The 19,161-nt window shown below is 37.5% G+C and overlaps 1 protein-coding gene across 1 annotated transcript in view; it reads right to left on the bottom strand.

Moving 5' to 3' along the window:
• Positions 1–630: 630 nt before the first annotated feature.
• Ammecr1 (AMMECR nuclear protein 1) overlaps positions 631–19,161 on the bottom strand; it is a 107,890-nt gene continuing 89,359 nt past the window's right edge. The window contains exons 4-6 of the mRNA XM_021153402.3: positions 8,370–8,460; positions 6,964–7,060; positions 631–5,123 (exon numbers count right to left, since the gene is read on the bottom strand). Of these exons, the coding sequence (XP_021009061.1) occupies positions 5,009–5,123; positions 6,964–7,060; positions 8,370–8,460 (303 nt within the window). The 3' untranslated portion in view covers positions 631–5,008. The remainder of the gene's footprint in view (positions 5,124–6,963; positions 7,061–8,369; positions 8,461–19,161) is intronic.

The following is a 19,161-nucleotide window of genomic DNA, read 5'->3' as shown; positions in this document are numbered from 1 at the left end:
TGGTGCTAGGGCTTTGGGGCAGTTGTACTGTTTATATTCAAGTAACAACTAAGGCTGAAGTATGACCGCAAATGACTGATAAAGAGCCAGAGGTATGTATGCCCACAATCTGGTTGGTAGCTTTCCCATACAGAATAGACACAAGAAGAAGCTGCCAGAGCCCCACGCTGCAAGTGCTTCCTTTTTGGATGCAAGAGTTTATCTGGTTCTTCAAAGTCACAGCGCCAGTTGCCCTAACCCTAAGCGCAAACATTTTCCCCAAGCTGGAAGTCACCAGAAAGGTCACAAGTACCACTCTGGAACTGGCAAAGCCCCTCGCTTTTCAGCCTCAGTGTGTAGCATGCCCGGTATATACAGCCCTTGGGTAACCACCATCTTAATAACATTTTCAGGTTCCAACCTGTACTCTGAGAGAAGGCAAGGCTTGATGTTAAAAGAAAGGGTTTGCACTTAATCACGTGTCTTCTCTATAGTTTATCAATGTCCTTCACCAGCTATGAATGATCACCCTTGACTACAAAGAGCAGTCTGAGGCCCAGAAGACTCTGTCTTTTAAACATAGACATGCCATTGAGCATCCTATCATGAGGCAGGTTACACAAAGAAATCTAAAACAAACATTCAGTTTTAACATTTTATTGGGTAAATGATTTTAAAGGTAATAACAATAGTGTCAAAACTACTACAATGTCTTTCCACAGCCATACCTTACAGACCCACATAAACCTTTTCATATTTTTGTCTTTTTTGTTCATTTTTAATATTTTAAAGCCATACATGTCATATAAAATGCCCACTTCCAATAACTTCTTCAAACTAGTAAGCAATTCAGTGTGGAAGGAGGGAGGACCTGGTTATAACGAAGGGGTTTTAGATAATCTGTGATGTCTCACTGTAATCAAAACACCAGGTTACTAAGAAGGAAGGGGAGAGCTACTCCAGGTAGCTTTTTGCTTGTTACAAGTCTCACCATTGCATCACCAAAAACTCTTTATGCTGGTGACCGATTCAAAGGAATTTTGGGAAACATATAAAACACTAAAATAACTTAGAAACTAGATCCAAATATCTCAAAAGTAATCAACTTTGATATACAAAAGCGCTCAGAGGTGCTTACAAAAGTAGTTTGTGTTTGTTTTATTTTGTTTTTTTTTTGTTTTGTTTTTTTTTCCTCAGTGCGTCTAAGTACCAGCGCAGTTACTGGGTCTGGAGCAAAATAAAAGGTTCATTTTCTTCTGAAACAGTAATAAAAAACAAGGAAAACATATCTTTGTATATAAAGGATCAATGCTGGTCTTAAGAATAAATGTAATCAGAAACCCTTAAATCGAGAGGCACACAATGGGTTTCCACTTGTAAAAAAGAAAAGGAAAGTCACCAGTTTATTTAAATGGAGGAGGTGCTCACACTCCTCAAATAAACTTAATTCAGTTTAACATCACTAGCAAAAAATCACTTAGAAACTGTACAAAAATAAAAAAGTTAACACATTTAATCCTGCAAGGTTTTTGTAAGGACTGGAAGGCAGGCTTTTGGAGCAGCATTTGGGCATGGCTGGGGGCTTCTTTGGTTTGATCTAACACACATAAGAGATGGAACCTATTCCAGATGACAGTTTCAAATTCTTGCACATTTGACGACAGGAAAAGAGGCCAGTATACAAACTTCCCGGTGTGCTGTGTGTGCAATGGAACCATTTGCATTGGAGTGGACATCCTAGGTGAGGTGTGGGGTGGAGGGGGAGGGGAGAGCAAGCCTTGCACTTCCTCCATCACTTTCACTGACCTCCTCAGGGTAGGGGACATTGGAGAGGGGAGTAGCACATTTGTGCAATCAGAAGGCCACTTGAGGGGGGGGGCAATTGTTCTTTTTAGAATCTGGTACCTGGCTGACCTTGTTTAAGAACAATAAAACCTTCCAGAATTGGAAGCCTTTTGCTACATACCAAAAATAAACTACACATCATTTTCCAAGAAAATACCCAGTTGCATTTGAAAAAAGGAAAAAAAAAAAAAAAAAAAAAAGGAAAACTTAACTGGAACTAATTAACATTTAAAAGGGGGCTCTGTAAACTTTGTGCTATTCAAATGAAGTTCAAGTATTACTTCTGAGCTGTTTAAAGATCACGGAACTCATACAATATTCTGGTGATAAAGAGTACAATTCACATTTGTGTTTCTGAACAAATAAACCACAACTGGCTAGAACACAACTTGTGCAATTAGAATCTTTGTCTGAGTTAAAGACACATGCTACATATTTCCACATGTTCAAAGTTATTTCAAACCACATATTTAACAACTTTGTCATATACAACAAGAGTGAAAGGGCCTAGCATTGGTTTGTTTGAAGCACACCATTATAGTTTGTATAACACCCTTTACACTACAAAGTCTTTTAGTCAACAGCTACTTAGACACAAAAATGCACTGTGCATCAACTTGAATACAAAAGGAGACAAAACTATCCTTTCCCCCCAAGCCATGGTGGGAAATATTGCTGACCTCGTCCTTTGAAGCCTGCAGGATGGTTATTCTTCAGTAGAACATTATTACACCGGTAAGAAAATCTGTATAATATCTGCATATATCAAGGATTTTTAAAAAAATCTGATATGATTTTAGAGTCCGCATGACCAGTCACGTGACCTGCTCAAGATTGATTAGCACCGTTAAATACATAAACACACACATATGCATGTATGCATGTGTAAGTATATGGAGACATACACGCATATATGTATGTGATAGATCTTTTCTTTAAAAACAACAACAACAACAAAAAACTAGCCGTAAGCTCACCCGGGCTGAGGAGCTCTGAAATGATGAGATGATGGAGTAGATGGATTTCACAACAAAATTGGTCTAGTCTGTCTCTCTTCAGTTTCTATGTTTTCTTTTCTTTTTTCCGTTTCTCTTTCTTTTCTTTCTCCCCTTTCTTTTCTTCTCTCTCTCTCTCTCTCTCTCTCTCTTTCTGACTCTCTCTCTCTCTCTCTCTGTCTCTCTCTCTTTCTCTCTTATTTCCTAGCAGACAATATCATTCAGCTTGTGCTCACTTTCCCTATAAGGGCAAGAAAATGTCAGGTAGCAGCTTGCTTCTATACTGAAAGACTAATCCACCCACAAAGTGTGTCCAAGTAGAAACAACAGGACTTAGAAGCCCATTCTAAAGCTCAGCAGCTTATGTTTTCTCTGTATTCAATGGAGCTGGCTACTGAGACTGTCTTTCAGGCTAGCAAGTAGCTTCTTAGTTAAGGCATCATAACTGAAAATGGATACGTCAACAATGGATTCTGTGGATGAAGAAATACCAAACTTCAAAGAACTCTCATTCAAAAACTGAAGCTGTCTACTTTGCCCTGATGGCAAGGAGAATGAATTCAGCCAATTACAAACTAGACAAGGATTTTCTGAACTACCAGTCTGTCACTTGTCACAGCAATTAAATGTATAAGCTTGACTATTTCAATAATTAGCGGTATGTCATAGTTGTAGAATATACATTCTGCAGCATTTCACTCACCACTTGTTCTAATGACTTCCTGTTTGAAAAAAATTATATATTTCCCAAATATATATATCTCTATATACCTATATAGATACTACCATAAAACAAAGGTCATCTTTTGCCAGAATCATCATGGGTTTTCCTGGGGATAAACAAAAGGGTTTCCCACTGACATCAGTAGGTTTTCTTTGTGCCATGGGAAGAATAGCCCTGCAAATGAGCTAGGCTCTAATTAACATATCTGAATGCCATCTTTACAGGTCTACCATATTATATGTCAACACAGAAATGTGTTTCTATCAAAAGGCTGTAGTGCAGAAAGAGATTCAAACTCTTTGTAGTATCTCTGAAACTCAGCATTGTTTCTGTGATAGATAAATTTGAAATCATAGTATGTATGAACTTTTGTTTCACTAGATTATCTTTATCATGTCTTAGTAGCTAAAGCTGTCTCTGGCCAATTATGACTCATTGAAACCTAAAGCTAACAAATTTAAATGAATACAAAATAGACAAATGTCTTTTTGGTTATTTGCTCAAAATAATTTTTTTCAGCTAAAAAAATACTTTGGAGTAAGGAATTTGTGTAATCTGTTGTTTCTCATATAGAAACAATAACATTTTATAAGAATATTCTCTAAATTGCCTTTTTAAACCCCTCTTAATTCGACTTAATTATAGTCTTCTCAAAGGCACTAAATTCTGCATCTGATCTCTTCCCAATATATGCTGCCTTTCACAATGATTTCTGCGGCCCATTTGAAAGGTAGCTTATGCTTTTCTAAAACAGTGTTGTAGGTTGTAAATTGGTCTCTAACATGAGGCAGTCTCTTCTACAGTAACACAGAAGCACAGAAGGCGTATACAGTTCCTTGCTCTCTGTGACAAGTCCGATCATGGACCTCTGAATGTTCATTACTTAATCTAAAGCTCACTCATTTCAACCATGGGGAAAAATGTGTACTTGACCCAAATACTAAGCTGTCATAGCAAATAGAATTTTAGGCAAATTCATAAGTAATATACAAATACCTGAATTTGTTAAGAATTAATCCCCAACTCAGCTATCAAAAAATGACAATCTTACCGAAGAATACTAAAGACAAACCTATAAACCCTCAGAAACGGCATACTTTCTTCCATCCACAGTCAAAAGAAGGGAGGAGGAAGAAAAAAAGGAACAAAGAAAGGCAGAAACCTGTCTGAGATAGCAAAGCAAAAAAGATACCTAATATTGTAAGGAAAGAAAACCTCAAAAGCTGTATGTGCTGAAAAAAAAAATTCAGTGATCTAAAATAATAAAACAGGATCTTCTTAACAAATGCCATTGTCCTACCCGTTACCATGATGGTCTTAACTAACAATGTCGAAGCTTCACCATGGCAACGGAAACTATCATCATAAAATGGTACAGTAAAAGAGATAGCTAGACCAAGAAGGTGTAGGGTCTCCTGGGAAGAGGTCTGCAGAGAGGCCCAGTGACTGGTTGTGCGGCTCAGTGTCAGGAATAATGGTTGTATGGTGGAAGGGGATGCCCGATGCCATTTTGGAAATGATGATGCTGGCGATGAGCAAGGTATTCAGCATAACTCAAGGTCATCTTTTCACTACGGTACCTGAAGGGGAAGGAGGGGAAGAGAAAAGTTAACATTGAGAAACACATGGTATACTATTATCAGAGCCAGAGGGACTCTATGAGATCATTTTATATAGTGGGAAACCAGAAGCCATGAGAGAAGCAATTAGTAGCCCAAAGTCACAGAATTGGTAAGCAGCAAAGCTGAGATCAGAACACTAATCTTAGTGCTCTTTCTGCCCTTCTACTCCAGGGATGACATTGTCCCCTTTACCCACTTTGCTATCAGGAAGGAACAAGGAAGAGGCTATCTTTTACCATCATGTCTCTATCTCCATCGTAGATACATCTCATTCATTGGGCTCCTTTTATAGCAGAGACCTTCCATCACTTCCTCCTTTACTCTTCCTTTGTTCACACATCTTGGGTTTGCTCTATGCTACACATCAGTACTGAAGCCCTCTCATTTTGTCTCTATCTAGTTATTTGTCCATTATCCAACTTTTCAAGAGAGTAAGCACAGTTTCTCCCTTCAGGCTCTTTCTTTTCCTAGCAGGTGCTCAGTGTCCCTTGGTTCTGCCACTGTCCTTTCATGGCTGTCAGAGGCTCCTTAGGATTCTCTTTGGAACTTTCCATGATACTCCCACAAACCACTTGCTCTGTAGGCTCATGGATTTTACACCTCCACCTTTCCCTGATGCTGTCCCTGCTTCTCAGATGGCTTCTCATCTCTTTGACAGCTGCTTATACTCCTACCTTGCAGGATTTTCCTAGGTTCCACCATTTGCAGTTTAAACTTTACACTCTGCCCTCCTCCATGCACTGGGATCCCCACAGCTTTGACTTTGACCTGCTCACAGATTATTCCAGGCTATCAGCTCTATCATGAACCTTCTAGACTATATTTTCCTTTAGTGACATTTCCTATGTGCACTGAAAGACCAGCCAAATCATAGTGCTTTATATTTCTTAGAACTGGCTTTGTACTGCACCACTTACATGCTTTGATTCACAGCACATCTTCAGGGAATCCCTTTCCTCCCTTGCTCTCTACCTGCCAAATAGTCTACTCATTCTTTAAAGCCAGCCCTAAATCCACCTCCACTTTGAAGTTGTCTGTTACCCACTGACTTCCTGGAGTTCCTCGTCCCTAGCATTATAATCCTACACATCTGTAATATTCTGCCTTGTAGTAGTAATTCTTTTTATTCATGCCCTTCCATTCTCCTCCAACTATAAGCTTGAGAACAGAAAAGGGGACATTCTCAAATTTGTAACTGTGCAGAGCTGAGAACAATCCATTTTTTTAACTACGGGCATGTAATACAATTTTCTGGAACTGAAATAAATGGAAACAGTACCCCATTCTTCTAAAATGTTCAATACTTTCCTTAAGTAAGAATCGCTATTATTCCATGTTGACATTTATTTAGCATTCACATTCAGCTCTATTTTGTTTTTCAATAAGCTTTCATAGTAGACTCCTATCACTGCCAAAATTCTAAGGTTAAATTTAAATTTTCGGACTGCTTATTTTCGGAATCCTGGGGTTCTGCTAGGTGACGTCAAAATCTTGTGAATAGCTAATTCTAGTACTTTCTCCAGCAAGGTAGTTTCAAGTCTCACAGGGCTTGCTGTACAAAGCCCAAGTAATCATATGGAGCTAGAGATGAAGAGGATGAGTTCGGGTATCATGCAGGCTTTACTGCACAGCAGACTTCCAGTGTAGCCACTCTCAGGACGCCCTGCCATTTGTTTCCACTATTTTAGACAAGAGAAGCAAGTATAGTTCGAGAGTCTTAAAAAAGAAAATCAGGTATAGGCATATCCTTCAAAGTCCACTGGTTAGTTACAAACTGCCATCCCAGCCATGCCAGTACCTGGTCAGCTTTATGGTTTTTCTGAATTCATTAGTAATCGGAGCTTTGTATCCTCCTTTTCTCAGTAACGAGTCTATGGTCTGAATATGGTCCCATCCTGTGCAGAAGAAGCCAGATAAGATATCAGTTAAACAGTGTCACAAAGGCACCTTTGCTTAAATACAGAAATGACTTGGTAGAGGTCAGCTATCCCTGTCACCAAATGCCATCAATTCCTTTGGTCCTAAAAAACAGTCATATAGAAGAGCTAACATTTTATCCTTGTATAGAATCAGGTCCATCACAACATGCCTTAAATTGTCTAAGAAACTACTCAGTCATGTCTCTGTCACAAATCACAACCAGTGTACTCTTCTCTAATGGTCCTACCTTCAAAAGGGAGGGAAAGCCTAAATAAATAAAACATGACTTGTGTCAACTCACTAGTTGGGGCTCCAATCCCTATTTCATGGTGATTACTGGTCTTAATGGTATCCTCTATGCTTGATAATCTATATTTGTGTGAAATATTCAATGACTACCATTGTTTCTAATATGAATGCTATTCTAGTATCTTTATGAAGTTGGTAATCCTGCAGTATTAACACATTTTCTAAAGCAATCCAAATAAATCTTCACATAACTGCCTTAAAGATTAACATTTTTATTTGAGGTTTAACATTAAAATCTATTGTTATAGCTCTCATATTTATATGAGCATACATGAGAAAAGCACATTTAAGTGCCTTCTGAAAAGGTAAGTGCTATAGAATTTTTAAAAAGCATTTAAACTAATATAAAGTTAGAATTCAGTAGTAGCTAGGAAGGACAAACTACTATAGTGAAGTTGTTTGGTGTCACCATATTGGTTCATAAAGATGTGTGGCATATCTGTGAAATAAAATTATTTTTGATTATGAAGTGTAGACTAAACATAAAATACTTCATGTTTTCACAACACTCCCAATCTTAATGGAAAGCTTACAGTTTCACTATTAGCTGAATGAGTTATGGCAGTCACATAAGAATTGTTAGATACTGACAATGAATGACATCAAACTACATTTGATGTAGTTTCTAAACCTAAGGCCTCTTAACGCCATCAAAATTACTGCGCACTGGTGCCTAGAAAACTGTGTTACAAAGCAGTAACAAACAGTTGCCTAAAATAAACCCCTAACTTCTACAAATCTGTGCCATTTTAAAAGTATGCACTTATGAGTATGCTGTCAGACATCAGTGAAAGGTGCAGATTCCATGTGAGTAATTAACCAATTTGAGGCAGACATTGCAGTGGCAGTGATGGAAAAGTCAGTTCTTATAATTTGATGTTGATCAATTATCAGACATAACTGCAAGGTCAGTGACTACACTGCAGTGTGTTTAAACTATTCACTAGATCATATGAAATAAAGGACAACAATGACCTTGCTCCTTTGCAACCTCCGGTAGGTAGGTAGCGGTGCGTTTTGATCCTTTTTCATTGATGAATTCTATTCTAATGCCATGCACACCCACCTGAAAGAAATTGGCAGTTTTATTAGTACAAACTTCTTCATAGAAACAGAAAGAAAAGGTTATCATTTAACTTTCAATGCAATTCCCCCCTCCTTTCATTTTTACTTTTTCTAGAGCTCAGGACCAAACCCAGGGACTTGTGCTTGCTAAGATAAGCACTCTACCACTGGGCTAAGTCCCCAATGTGCTTGCTAAGATAAGAACTCTACCACTGGGCTAAGTCCCCAAACCGTTCCCCTTGTCTTTAGGAGTATATATTCATTTTCTGTTTTCCAAGGCTTTGATTTTGGATTAGAAGGCTAGTATGCTATCCATAGAGCCTGCAAAAACACTGATTTGTGTGTTTCCAATATATGCCACGCTATTTGTTTAGAAATCTGCAACAAACATACACACAGTAGCATACAGTAGGATAGTTGATGGCCACAACTCCCAGCCTGGAAAAGGAAACGAGAGCAAAAACCCAAGTAGCTGCACTCACAACTTAAGATTGTACCCTGAAACTTCCTACGCTGACTTTTGCAAGCTCTAGTGCCTTTAAAACCTGGGATGGGATAGGAGGTTTCTGGAGAGGAAACCAGGAAAGGGGATAACATTTGAAATGTAAATAAAGAAAATATCCAATAAAAGAAAAAAACCCGTAACTCACACGCAGGCAAACCAACACTGATAAGTCTAAAAAAATATGGAGTGTTGTATCCATGTTACACAGTGAGTTCCATAGCCTGGACTACATAGTGAGACCCTGCTTAGAAGGAAAGCCTAAAAAGGAATGAAAACGATCAGACTGTATGTTGCATAGTATCTTTCAATGAAACAGCAATAAGGACTTCAAATTAGCCTCGGACAAGGCAATTTTATAGTTTATTATCCTAGCTCAGGTACCACTGTGGCATTTTAAAGTATGAAACTTTTTGTTGATACCCAAAAGGGAAGTGTATTGTAAGCAAAACCAATGTGCTTTCCCTTCAATTAGCATACAATCAAAGGAGGCTGACCATTCCCCTCATAGACTAGTGTACAAAGCTGAAGAACAAAAGAGTCTAAACTCTTAACTTCTTTGAAAACACTGATAATAAAAGTAAAAAATGAAATGGACAGAGATCCTATTCCATTCTCCCATATCTCTAGTTGCCTTGGATCAGGACTTCCCAAGAGGAGTGTAAGGTTATCTAACATACTGGAGGGTGAGTGCAAAGGCAAGTGCACACTATTCCCAGGACAGAGGCTTCTTCTAGAGTAGATGAATGGAGACAGTCTTTTATGCGTTCTCTGGGTGTAAACATGTTAAGGTTTAGAGGAGAAACATGTCAGTGAGAACCGCTTTTGCTATTTCTACCCTTAGGCACGAGTTTTCTAGGTTTTCAGGGAAGGAAATGTCCCCTGATAAATGGATTTCATCCCGTCTTCATACAAATACCCCTTGAGCCTGTCAGACCTTTTGAGCGATTACAGCATTTTTTTTTATTAAAGTGTATCCCTGTGGCTATTCTATCTATTTGATATCAATATTCTTACAAATCTCCTCTTGCTAAAAATGCAACCAGGACAGCTGTTTAAAAAGCACCCCAGGAAGGCCTCTCAGACCCCATGGGCTGTGACTGTGGACTGCTGAGAGGAAGTATGTCTAGTTCGCAGATATTTCTAGGAGGAAGGGCATTTACCAATCACCCCAATACCTGACAAATTTGATTCTTTCTCTATACCAACTTCCTGATCAGTGACAATATCAGATGCTTCATAATTTGCTTCTTCAAAATATACAGCACATGTAATTTATGCTCTATCATTCACAGGAGTCAATTTTGAATCTTTAACTCTATTTATCAAAAATCTGTCATGTTAAAGTTGAAGATAATTTTGGTGTTATTAAGATGTCTAGTCAAAACTCTGAGACAGGTTTCTTATCTGCACGTTGAGCAATAGTTAACTGTCTTTGGGTGAGGAAGGGGGTGAAAACTTGATTAGAATTACAGGGTAGATCACGTTGCAGCAAGTATGGTTTGGAAAAGGATCAACTCCTGACGGTGACTACTACCCTAGTTAAGCCAGATAATCTCTACTAACCAACCATGCAAGTATAACAAACCACACGCCTACATATTGAAGAAAAATAATTAATCAGATGGAGGAGATTAGATATATAAATCCTTTTTAAAAAAATAACACAATTCTCTTCTATAGAAATCTCTGAGATTTTAAATCCTAGTAATTTAGTAATTAAAATAATCTAAGACTAATTGTATGGCATATAAATCGTTTCTTAAAAAAAATAAAAAATAAATTGTTTCTCGAGAAACCTGTTTACATGAGATCAAAATGAAGGACATGTTGAGCAAAATAAAAATGACCAAGACTGTTGATTTACTTTTGTATTGTGAAAAGGCCCAGGAAACAACTTTGATTTAAAAGAAAGACACTTTTCTGCGTTCCTATGATTTGAACAATGGAAAGCTCCTATAAATACAGTGATTTCAAAGTAAAGGCTTTGTGTGAAGCAACAGTTTCATAAGTCAGAAAGATATGCCACAAAGCTAGGAAGCCCAACTAGGATGACTCATTTTTCAACTAGCAGAATCCGGAGAATGGGAGAAATTGGTACTCTGTGGAACGCAACCAATTCTGATCCGCTTATGGAAGTCACCAGCTTTGCAAACTAAGTCTTCTCGACCGAAAAACATCACTGTTGTGATATGAATGTGGAAAGCATCCCCCGCTCCTGTGTATGGACACTTGGTCTCCAGCCGGGGACCTTTAGAAGGTAGAGCCTTACAGGCAGGGTGAGGTTTTATAGCTTCGTCCCACAGTTCTTGATCATTTTTCTGCCCTGCTTCCCAACCATTGATGCAATGTGAGGTGCTAACCTCATCCTCTTGCAATTTTACCTTCCTCACTACAATGGACTATATGCCCCATGGAATTGTAAGCGAAAATATATGTGTTCTCCCTTATGCTTTGCTGGCCTGTGTTATCACAGCTATTGTTGTATTTATCAATGAGATATTGACCAGTTACAAAGAGAATTGGTATTCCCTGAAGTTAAGTCTGCTCTATAATTACCTTAGTAACTACTTAGGATGGAAAAAGAGAACGCATCTAGGAAAAGAATGGCAATATATCCCTAACAGACTGTACCAGTCTTCAGAAATATAGCCAAGTGGGCAAAAACTGGAGGCTTACAAATCTAGCTTCAACTAGAAGCTCTGCAGGTCAGTTTTAAAATAATTAGAATGTCTGCGAAAAAAAATGCTTTCAAGGTCTATCAGCTACTATAATATTGTTTTAATCAAGAATTTACTTTTGCCATGTAGAGCTATAAATCAACTAGAGTTGTAGTAAATTAAATGCAAGACTTATAGATAAGAGGATATGGAATTAAAGGGACCTCTATCTGTGTGTGCTGAGAGAACATTAAGACCAGTTCAACAAATTTCTATTTCATGCTAAAGAGAAAGTCTTGTTTATTCTGAGCCATTCCATTGCAAGTAATTTTTACTAATGATACTCTACAATCTTGTTTTTAACATTGTTCTGAATGGTCACATGCCAAGATTAATGTTGACCCCTCAGATGTATTATCATGATTCTCCAGTTTAGGGATTATATATCCCCGAGTCTACTGGGTCTCAGCCCCCATCATCTTTGGTCTCTCATCCATTTCTCTATTTGTTCATTCTATCAGCAAGCATGTGGGTGCAGGGAAAAGAGATACATGCAAATTAATCAATTTTGCTTCATAGTAAAAGGTTTGGTGGAAGAGATTATAACTAATGGCTGAAATGAACCCTGAGACTGACTACAGATTTCATTTATCCTCATTATCTGGCCCCTTGTTAGAAATGTGGCTTCACTTAAAATTATTAGTCTCTAATGCAGTGGCCCTCAACCTAAGAGCATTAAAAAAGTGCCCTCTCCCACTCTATTATAATACATAGTCCATGTTATGCACTCTACAGCTGCATAGTCAAAGCTTAATAAGCCCTCGTCTATCTGTAAGGCAAGTGCTAGTCCTATAATAAGTTAGCAGCATTACAAAGGGATCCTGCTTTTACTGGTGAGCTTCATCAGTGAGCAGACAACCTGAATAGGTTAAAACATGATGGAAGAAAAAGAAAGTCATCTAGGCAAGAGTATAATTGTCTATAAAATGTGTGCTAGCTAAGTTGAATGGGCTCCATGAAACCTTTGACCATTAGGGTCTAAAATTATGTCCAAAGTCCTGATTTTGAAATTAAATCTGCACCTGATAATATTTGGGCCAAGAATATCAATCAGTTTCCTTAGGCTCAGCCTGTTGGCAGGGCCAGTTCCATTAATTCCCATTTTGGAGCCTCATGCTTTTTTTTTTTTTTTTTTTTTAACGGTATGGCCATGGTTCACCACACTCCTTTCCAGTGAGTTCATCTTGAATAACATACATAAATATATAGCAGGAGGTCAGAGAATTAAAAGTTGTTTGGCATGCTTTTTTGGATGAAATCATTTGGCAAAATATGCTTTGTAATTAACAGCACAGCCAGTTACTGGCCATTCACAAAAGACTGACCTGCCAGGATTAATATACCAGTACCATTGAAGTAAATGAAAGGGCTCAGTTCCTAATGAGAGAAGCGATGTTTGGCACACTACCAACTCTTTCAAGGCTTGCACCACTGATGACATACACATGCACCCAGAAAGAAGCCTAGGACTGTGTGACCAGAAATAAATGCTGCACAGGACAGTCCACAGATGTGACCCAGAGTCTGCATCTCTCAGATTTCTAGGTGGAAAAACTCAATGCTTCTTTTCTCTAAAAATACTACAAACCCACAGTGCTCTATATTGCCCTCTCCAACTCCTCCCATCACAGGAGACTCTACCTGACTCCAGCTCCCCTTCACAATGGTGACTTTCCTAGTAAAAGCAAATTCAACGTAAGAGATGACAATATCTCAAACCTGGCTCTGCCTATTTCAAGTTTGTAATCTAGATTAATTCTGTTGTAAGATTTTGTGTTCTTAGCCCCAAATTCAGTACTCCTAAAAGCATTGTTTAGACTACATATGCTCTAGATCCTCCATTTACATTCTCGGTCATATGGTTGGCTGCATTTCTTTGCCCACCAGTTTAAGTAGAAGTTCTGAACTTCTGCAGCTATCTATCTGGTTAACAAACTGGCTAATTTACAAATTTCTAAAGTCTTTCAGAAATTTGGATCCCCCCCCCATTAGTAACTTTTAAGTTGTAAATTTTAACAACTAACTGTAACCATGAATATAAGAAGAGCTGCACATATGGAACCTCTCTTTAGAAGAATATAAAGAAGGAAAAGGTAGTGTGACTGTCCTGTAATCCCTAGTATGATTATCATGTAACTTAGTGACTTAGTAATTTAGTTATAAAAATATTTTTCTCCTGAACTGAGCCAATAATGTGTGCATATTAGGCTGCCTTTATCTATCACGTACCCGGGTCTTTGAGCACTCTGAATACCTCTTGAGGAGTTTTGTAGAAGAATATAAATCAAAAGAGATAGCTGATTACATATTCATCACTTGGGCATTAGTAATATTTTAATGTAGCTGAATATAAAAACCTGCCTTCATCATCTACCTCAGTTAATGGATTACTTTTTCTTGTTATGTAACAATAACTGCAAGTGTTCCCTTGAATAAAATATATATATATATATATATATATATATATATATATATATGCTGCTCTGGTTTCAAATCTCTGTAAATTAGTCACTTTAGCTTAGCAATAAATTAGTTCAGTCTCTTAGAACCAGTTCTTAGCTTTTGTAGTAGTTTTGATTCATGCAGGAAACTTAGACCTCTTATCTATAAGGAATATGAGCGTGTCAATTTAGTCATAAAAGTTCACTAACAAAAATCAGATATAACATTTATTTTTACCTAGTAGCTTGCCATTAAAGAACCTGAACTAACAATAACCCCCATGAACTTGTAAAGAATCGGTTAAGATTTGAAATGAAGCAGTATTAATGAAGTAGTATATTAAAAAGCTCTGAAGCCAAATATATTAATGTATCATTTGCAATGATAGAAAATGTTCTTACTCAAAGTTTGCAGTGAGCAAATGACAGCTCAGAGTGTAATTATGGGAAAAACACTTCATATAGACTAATTATAATACGCATTCAGAAAAATTGAACGCACTGAAGCTTACCATGCAAAGTTCAGACAACATAGGTGACATTTAATAAAAAGCCTGCTTTTCATCAAATGTTATATAAATGCGTTCCTACCATTTTTAAAAAAGAAATGACAAAGGAGATGAATTTAAATAGGAGGGAAGTGAAGTAATTTATATTTTTGAGCTTAGAGCTATGAGTTTACTCTTCAAATGCTGGGTGGGGAGGGCACCTCTGGTTAAAGAAGTTTCTGTAGGAAATGTCTGCCTGATAAAAAGCTAAGAAAAATCGTATCCAAGCTCTAAATGTACACTGAGTATGTGACTCAATACGAGTTGCCTTAGTTTACAAAAGAGATTTGTTTCTGAACAGTTACAAGGGGCTTGAACTTATGAAAATAGATTAATCTTGAAATTATGAGGAAGACAATAAAGAAAGTATACGGTGTCCTTCTGTAAAGCAAAATAGCATTTATAAAAGGAATAATATCTCCCTACCGCAATTGTTACACTTACATTTAGATGTAAAATACTGACTTAAGGGAAGAAATGGTGCAGTAATGAAATAGAGGCTTTGATAGCTCTATTTCATTGTTACCAAAGAGAATTCTTTGTGAAAATGAAATGGAGAATGCATAATTTTAAAAAACTGGATTCTTTTGACAGATTTTGGCCAACATTTACATTGACAATGGCCATTTCAAAAGTTAGGGAACTCTTTTTATGATTTCTAAATGGCTGATTCATTCTCTGCATATAAAATAAAACAGAAGCCATTTAAAAAAAAAAAAAGGGACTCTGGCACAGAACCACACTCTGTCAAGAGACTTTAGTCCACCCCTTTCAACTTCCTAGTATAGAAACTGAGAACCAGAAAGGTCACAGAACCCAAGTCTCCTTTTCCTCAGAATGCAGCACTTTGAAAAAAACTTAAATGCTGGGACACATGCAAAGTGCATATGAAAAAACTGTAACTGAACCTCCAGGGAAGGAGAAGGAAGACAGTCTAGATTCTAAGAGAAAAAAAAAAAAAAAACAGAAACACTTCCTCCACCAAACAATAGAGACAGGAAGGCAGGAAACGTGAGAAGAGACTCTGTTGTTCATTCACTAAGGATCCAAATGGATAGTGCATGTATTTACGGGGCAGATCCACCTCTAAGAAGTTGCTTTACTGCTTGCTTCCCTGTTAGGCTTCTTGTTCCCTGCAAGGCCTTGATGACACCTAAGAAATCCTCTGCAGATGGCCAGGGAGTGCAAAGCATTCGCTCCCCACTGGTCCCCAGCACTCCACAGAGCACTCAGAGCAGAGCTTCAGGACAGGACTGCATTTCCATAACCACAGTGGCATCTCCCACTCCATCTCAAGGTCCTTCTAAATATCAATGAGGAGAAATTTCCTCATCTAGGTAGACTGTTTTATTTGTTGTTGTTTGTCTCGTGTTCACAAAGGCAGGAATTTTAAGGCAGAAATAAAACAACATAATGTACATCATAGTTGCAGAAAAATAAGCAAGGGGGAAACAGACTGTATATATGCAACTAGAAGTCATTTTGCTTGGTGACTCTGTGAGTCATGCTAGCCATCTGTGTATGAATGGGGACTCTGTTTTCAGTTGTACATTAATAGGATCTAAAAAAAAAAAGGAAACCTTTATGGGGGGAAGGAGAGTGAAAAGGAAAATATTAGCATCTAAAATATGGGGGGGGGGATAATGACAGTAGCCAATTTGTTCATCTCATCTGTTTATTCTCACGAAGGCTATTACAAAAGTGCCCTATTATTAACTGCAACCAGATACATCAGAAATGGATCTGTGATCGCTGGAGAGGTGTGCATTAGAGGTTCTTTTGAAAATGAAGTACAGCTCGCTGAGTAGCAGGAGTCCTCAAGGCTCACATACAATGACAGATGCTTTGTTACATTAGGTGGGGACAGTGAGAGACTAGAGACACAAGGTCTAGCTTTAATAGTCCAGGGACAGATTTTAGAACCATGCAAGTATCATGCTGGCCAGCTCCATTAAGCATGGGATGATTCTATCTATGTAAGTGTGGTATACTAAAAGTGACCCCCCCACACACACACACATACACACACAAAGTTGTCTTCAAAGTCAGATAAAGAAGAAAAAGTCTTCCAGTTCATGCAACTGTCATTAACTTATCTAGATATGATCTAAGCTTTTACTTTAGGATACATTAGAAAACATCTGTTCTTCATGCCTTGAAATGATCTTCCCTCTAAAGCTCACAAGTAAAAGATGCTTGATTATAAGTTAGAAAATATTTTGACTCCTGTCAGCGATGTGGTACATTGGATCCTAGCAAAATCATTGGTAGCATCCATGTCACAGAAGTGCTACAAACACAAATCCTATTCCTTGATAATATCCTGAAAATGAGCAGCTGAGGTGACTATACCTAGAATCAAGCCACCAAGCTCTGCTGATTGTCATTTGTCTTACATCCTTTCATAGTGGTTTAAGGAGAAACACGACTCCCAAACAGTGGAACTTGCAGGCTCTGTGTCATTTTGGAAGGTTCCAACATGCTACATGAGGTTTGCTTTCTTTGTAAAGTGCCATGTCTGTCAATCATCCTGTCATTTAGAATTAGCATAACGCTGTCAGTGGAAGAACACAGAACAGTGGTGGTGATAAGTTTTGATGTTCAAACACAAAGGAGATTGTGTTGGAATTTTCCCTGGGGGAGTAATTTTCCTCACTGAACAATCATTTTAGCTTTGCAGGTGGATATGACAACATATCAGTTAATGACTCTTTTCCCTAAATTACTCACTTTTCATACCTTTAAACGATCCCTCTAATTAGGAATTCTGCTGAAGTAACACATGTCATCAGTTATCCCAACTTCTGCTTATAACAAGTGTACTATCTTATTTTTTCTTTAAAAATTTAAAAATAATTTTGTTTTTCCTTATGGCATAAGCATATTCAGGACTCTGTGTTTTATGTTAAAACTAAATACAGAAAATAGGGTATTTTATTCAGGGGAAAGAGATCTAATTATTTGACAGTGTGAAATTTTTCAAAGAGAAGGTTATAACTTTCATAATAGATTTTTCACAATGAAAGATCAAAAATATATAATTAAATAATATACAAAGATAAGCCATCTTTTACCTAATAATCACATGTAACTAAGCATGCAAATGTATTGATAGACAAAGAATGTAAAGAAACAGTTTAGAGCATCTAAATGCAATAACAGAAGTGCATATTTTTGCTATAGAAATAATGTTTTCCAACCTTTTTCAGTCTGCATCTGCTTAAATATGTGCCTGTAGAGGCCATAGATGGTACCAAGGACCTGACTGTTCTCAGAAGCAAAATGGTGAAGATTATGAGGGACTTATGTTTCCTTTTTATACTTTAAAGTTAAGTTCTCTTAAATAAGTCAAAATTACTAAGAAAGAACTCTGTGTGTGTGTTTGTGTGTGTGTGTGTGTGTGTGAGAGAGAGAGAGAGAGAGAGAGAGAGAGAGAGAGAGAGAGAGAGAGAGAGAGAGAGATGGGGGGAGAGAGAGAATGTATGTGTATGTATGTGTGTGTGTGCATTTGTAAAATTTAACACCCACTAACTGGAGCACTTCATCACTGCAAATGGAAATGCTGTACCCACTAAGCAGTCACTTCCCTTTCATGCTTTTCCCATCCCTCAATCTTTGTAGAGATTTGTCTATTCTGGATAGTTCATATAAGTGGCATCATACAGTATGTGAGATTTCATGTCTGGCTTCTTTCATTTAACATGATGTTTCCTAGGTTTATCCATGCTAAAGCGTGGGTTATGGCTGATATGGATATAGGTATTAATAAACGCTTGGGTTTTCAGTTTGTGATTACTGTGAAAAGTACTGCTATGAGCATTCTTGTTCAGGTTTTTGTTTCCATATCTGCCTTGAATTAATTTGGGCAGATATCTAAGGGTGGAACTGTATCAGTTTATAAATAAAAAAATGTTTACTTCCATTTTGACACTGTTTAAATAGCAATGGTTTTCATTAATTACCAAAGGCAACCTTTAGACTATCCTGCCTAGAAGAACAGTATTCCATTTTCAACTACAACAGTACACCTAAAACTAACTCACATTCTTATAATTACAAATGCAATTGTTACTCTTTGAGAATATACCTTTTGTGAGTTTCCAGTGTCTTCTTTGAAACACTGATGAAATCACAGAAAGAGACAGTCTGTTCCTCCTAGTACAACCATTCTAGCAGTGTGTAATTCACTTTCAAATGCTGATATACTAAAAGTACAAAGCCATGTGTATTGTTTTAAATTAACAAGAGAAGGTTACATAATAAGACAAATATTGAGGGCTGGAGATGGTTCTGCGGTTAAGATGGCCTGCTTTTCCAGAGGTTCTGAGTTCAATTCCCAGCAACCACCTGTAATGAGATCTGATGCCCTCTCCTGGTGTGTCTGAAGACAGCTACAGTGTGCTCATATAAATACAGTTTTTTAAAAAAAAAATGTTAAAAAATGTATGTTCCCAAACACAAAGTGGAAAGAATATTGACTCTTGTAGAAAT

Source organism: Mus caroli, unplaced genomic scaffold (genome assembly GCF_978045245.1).
Source record: "Mus caroli unplaced genomic scaffold, Mus_caroli_1 scaffold_5, whole genome shotgun sequence".
Lineage (NCBI taxonomy): Eukaryota > Metazoa > Chordata > Mammalia > Rodentia > Muridae > Mus > Mus caroli.
The sequence above is the reverse complement of the archived record's forward strand: the minus strand, read 5'-3'. Positions and strand labels throughout refer to the sequence as shown.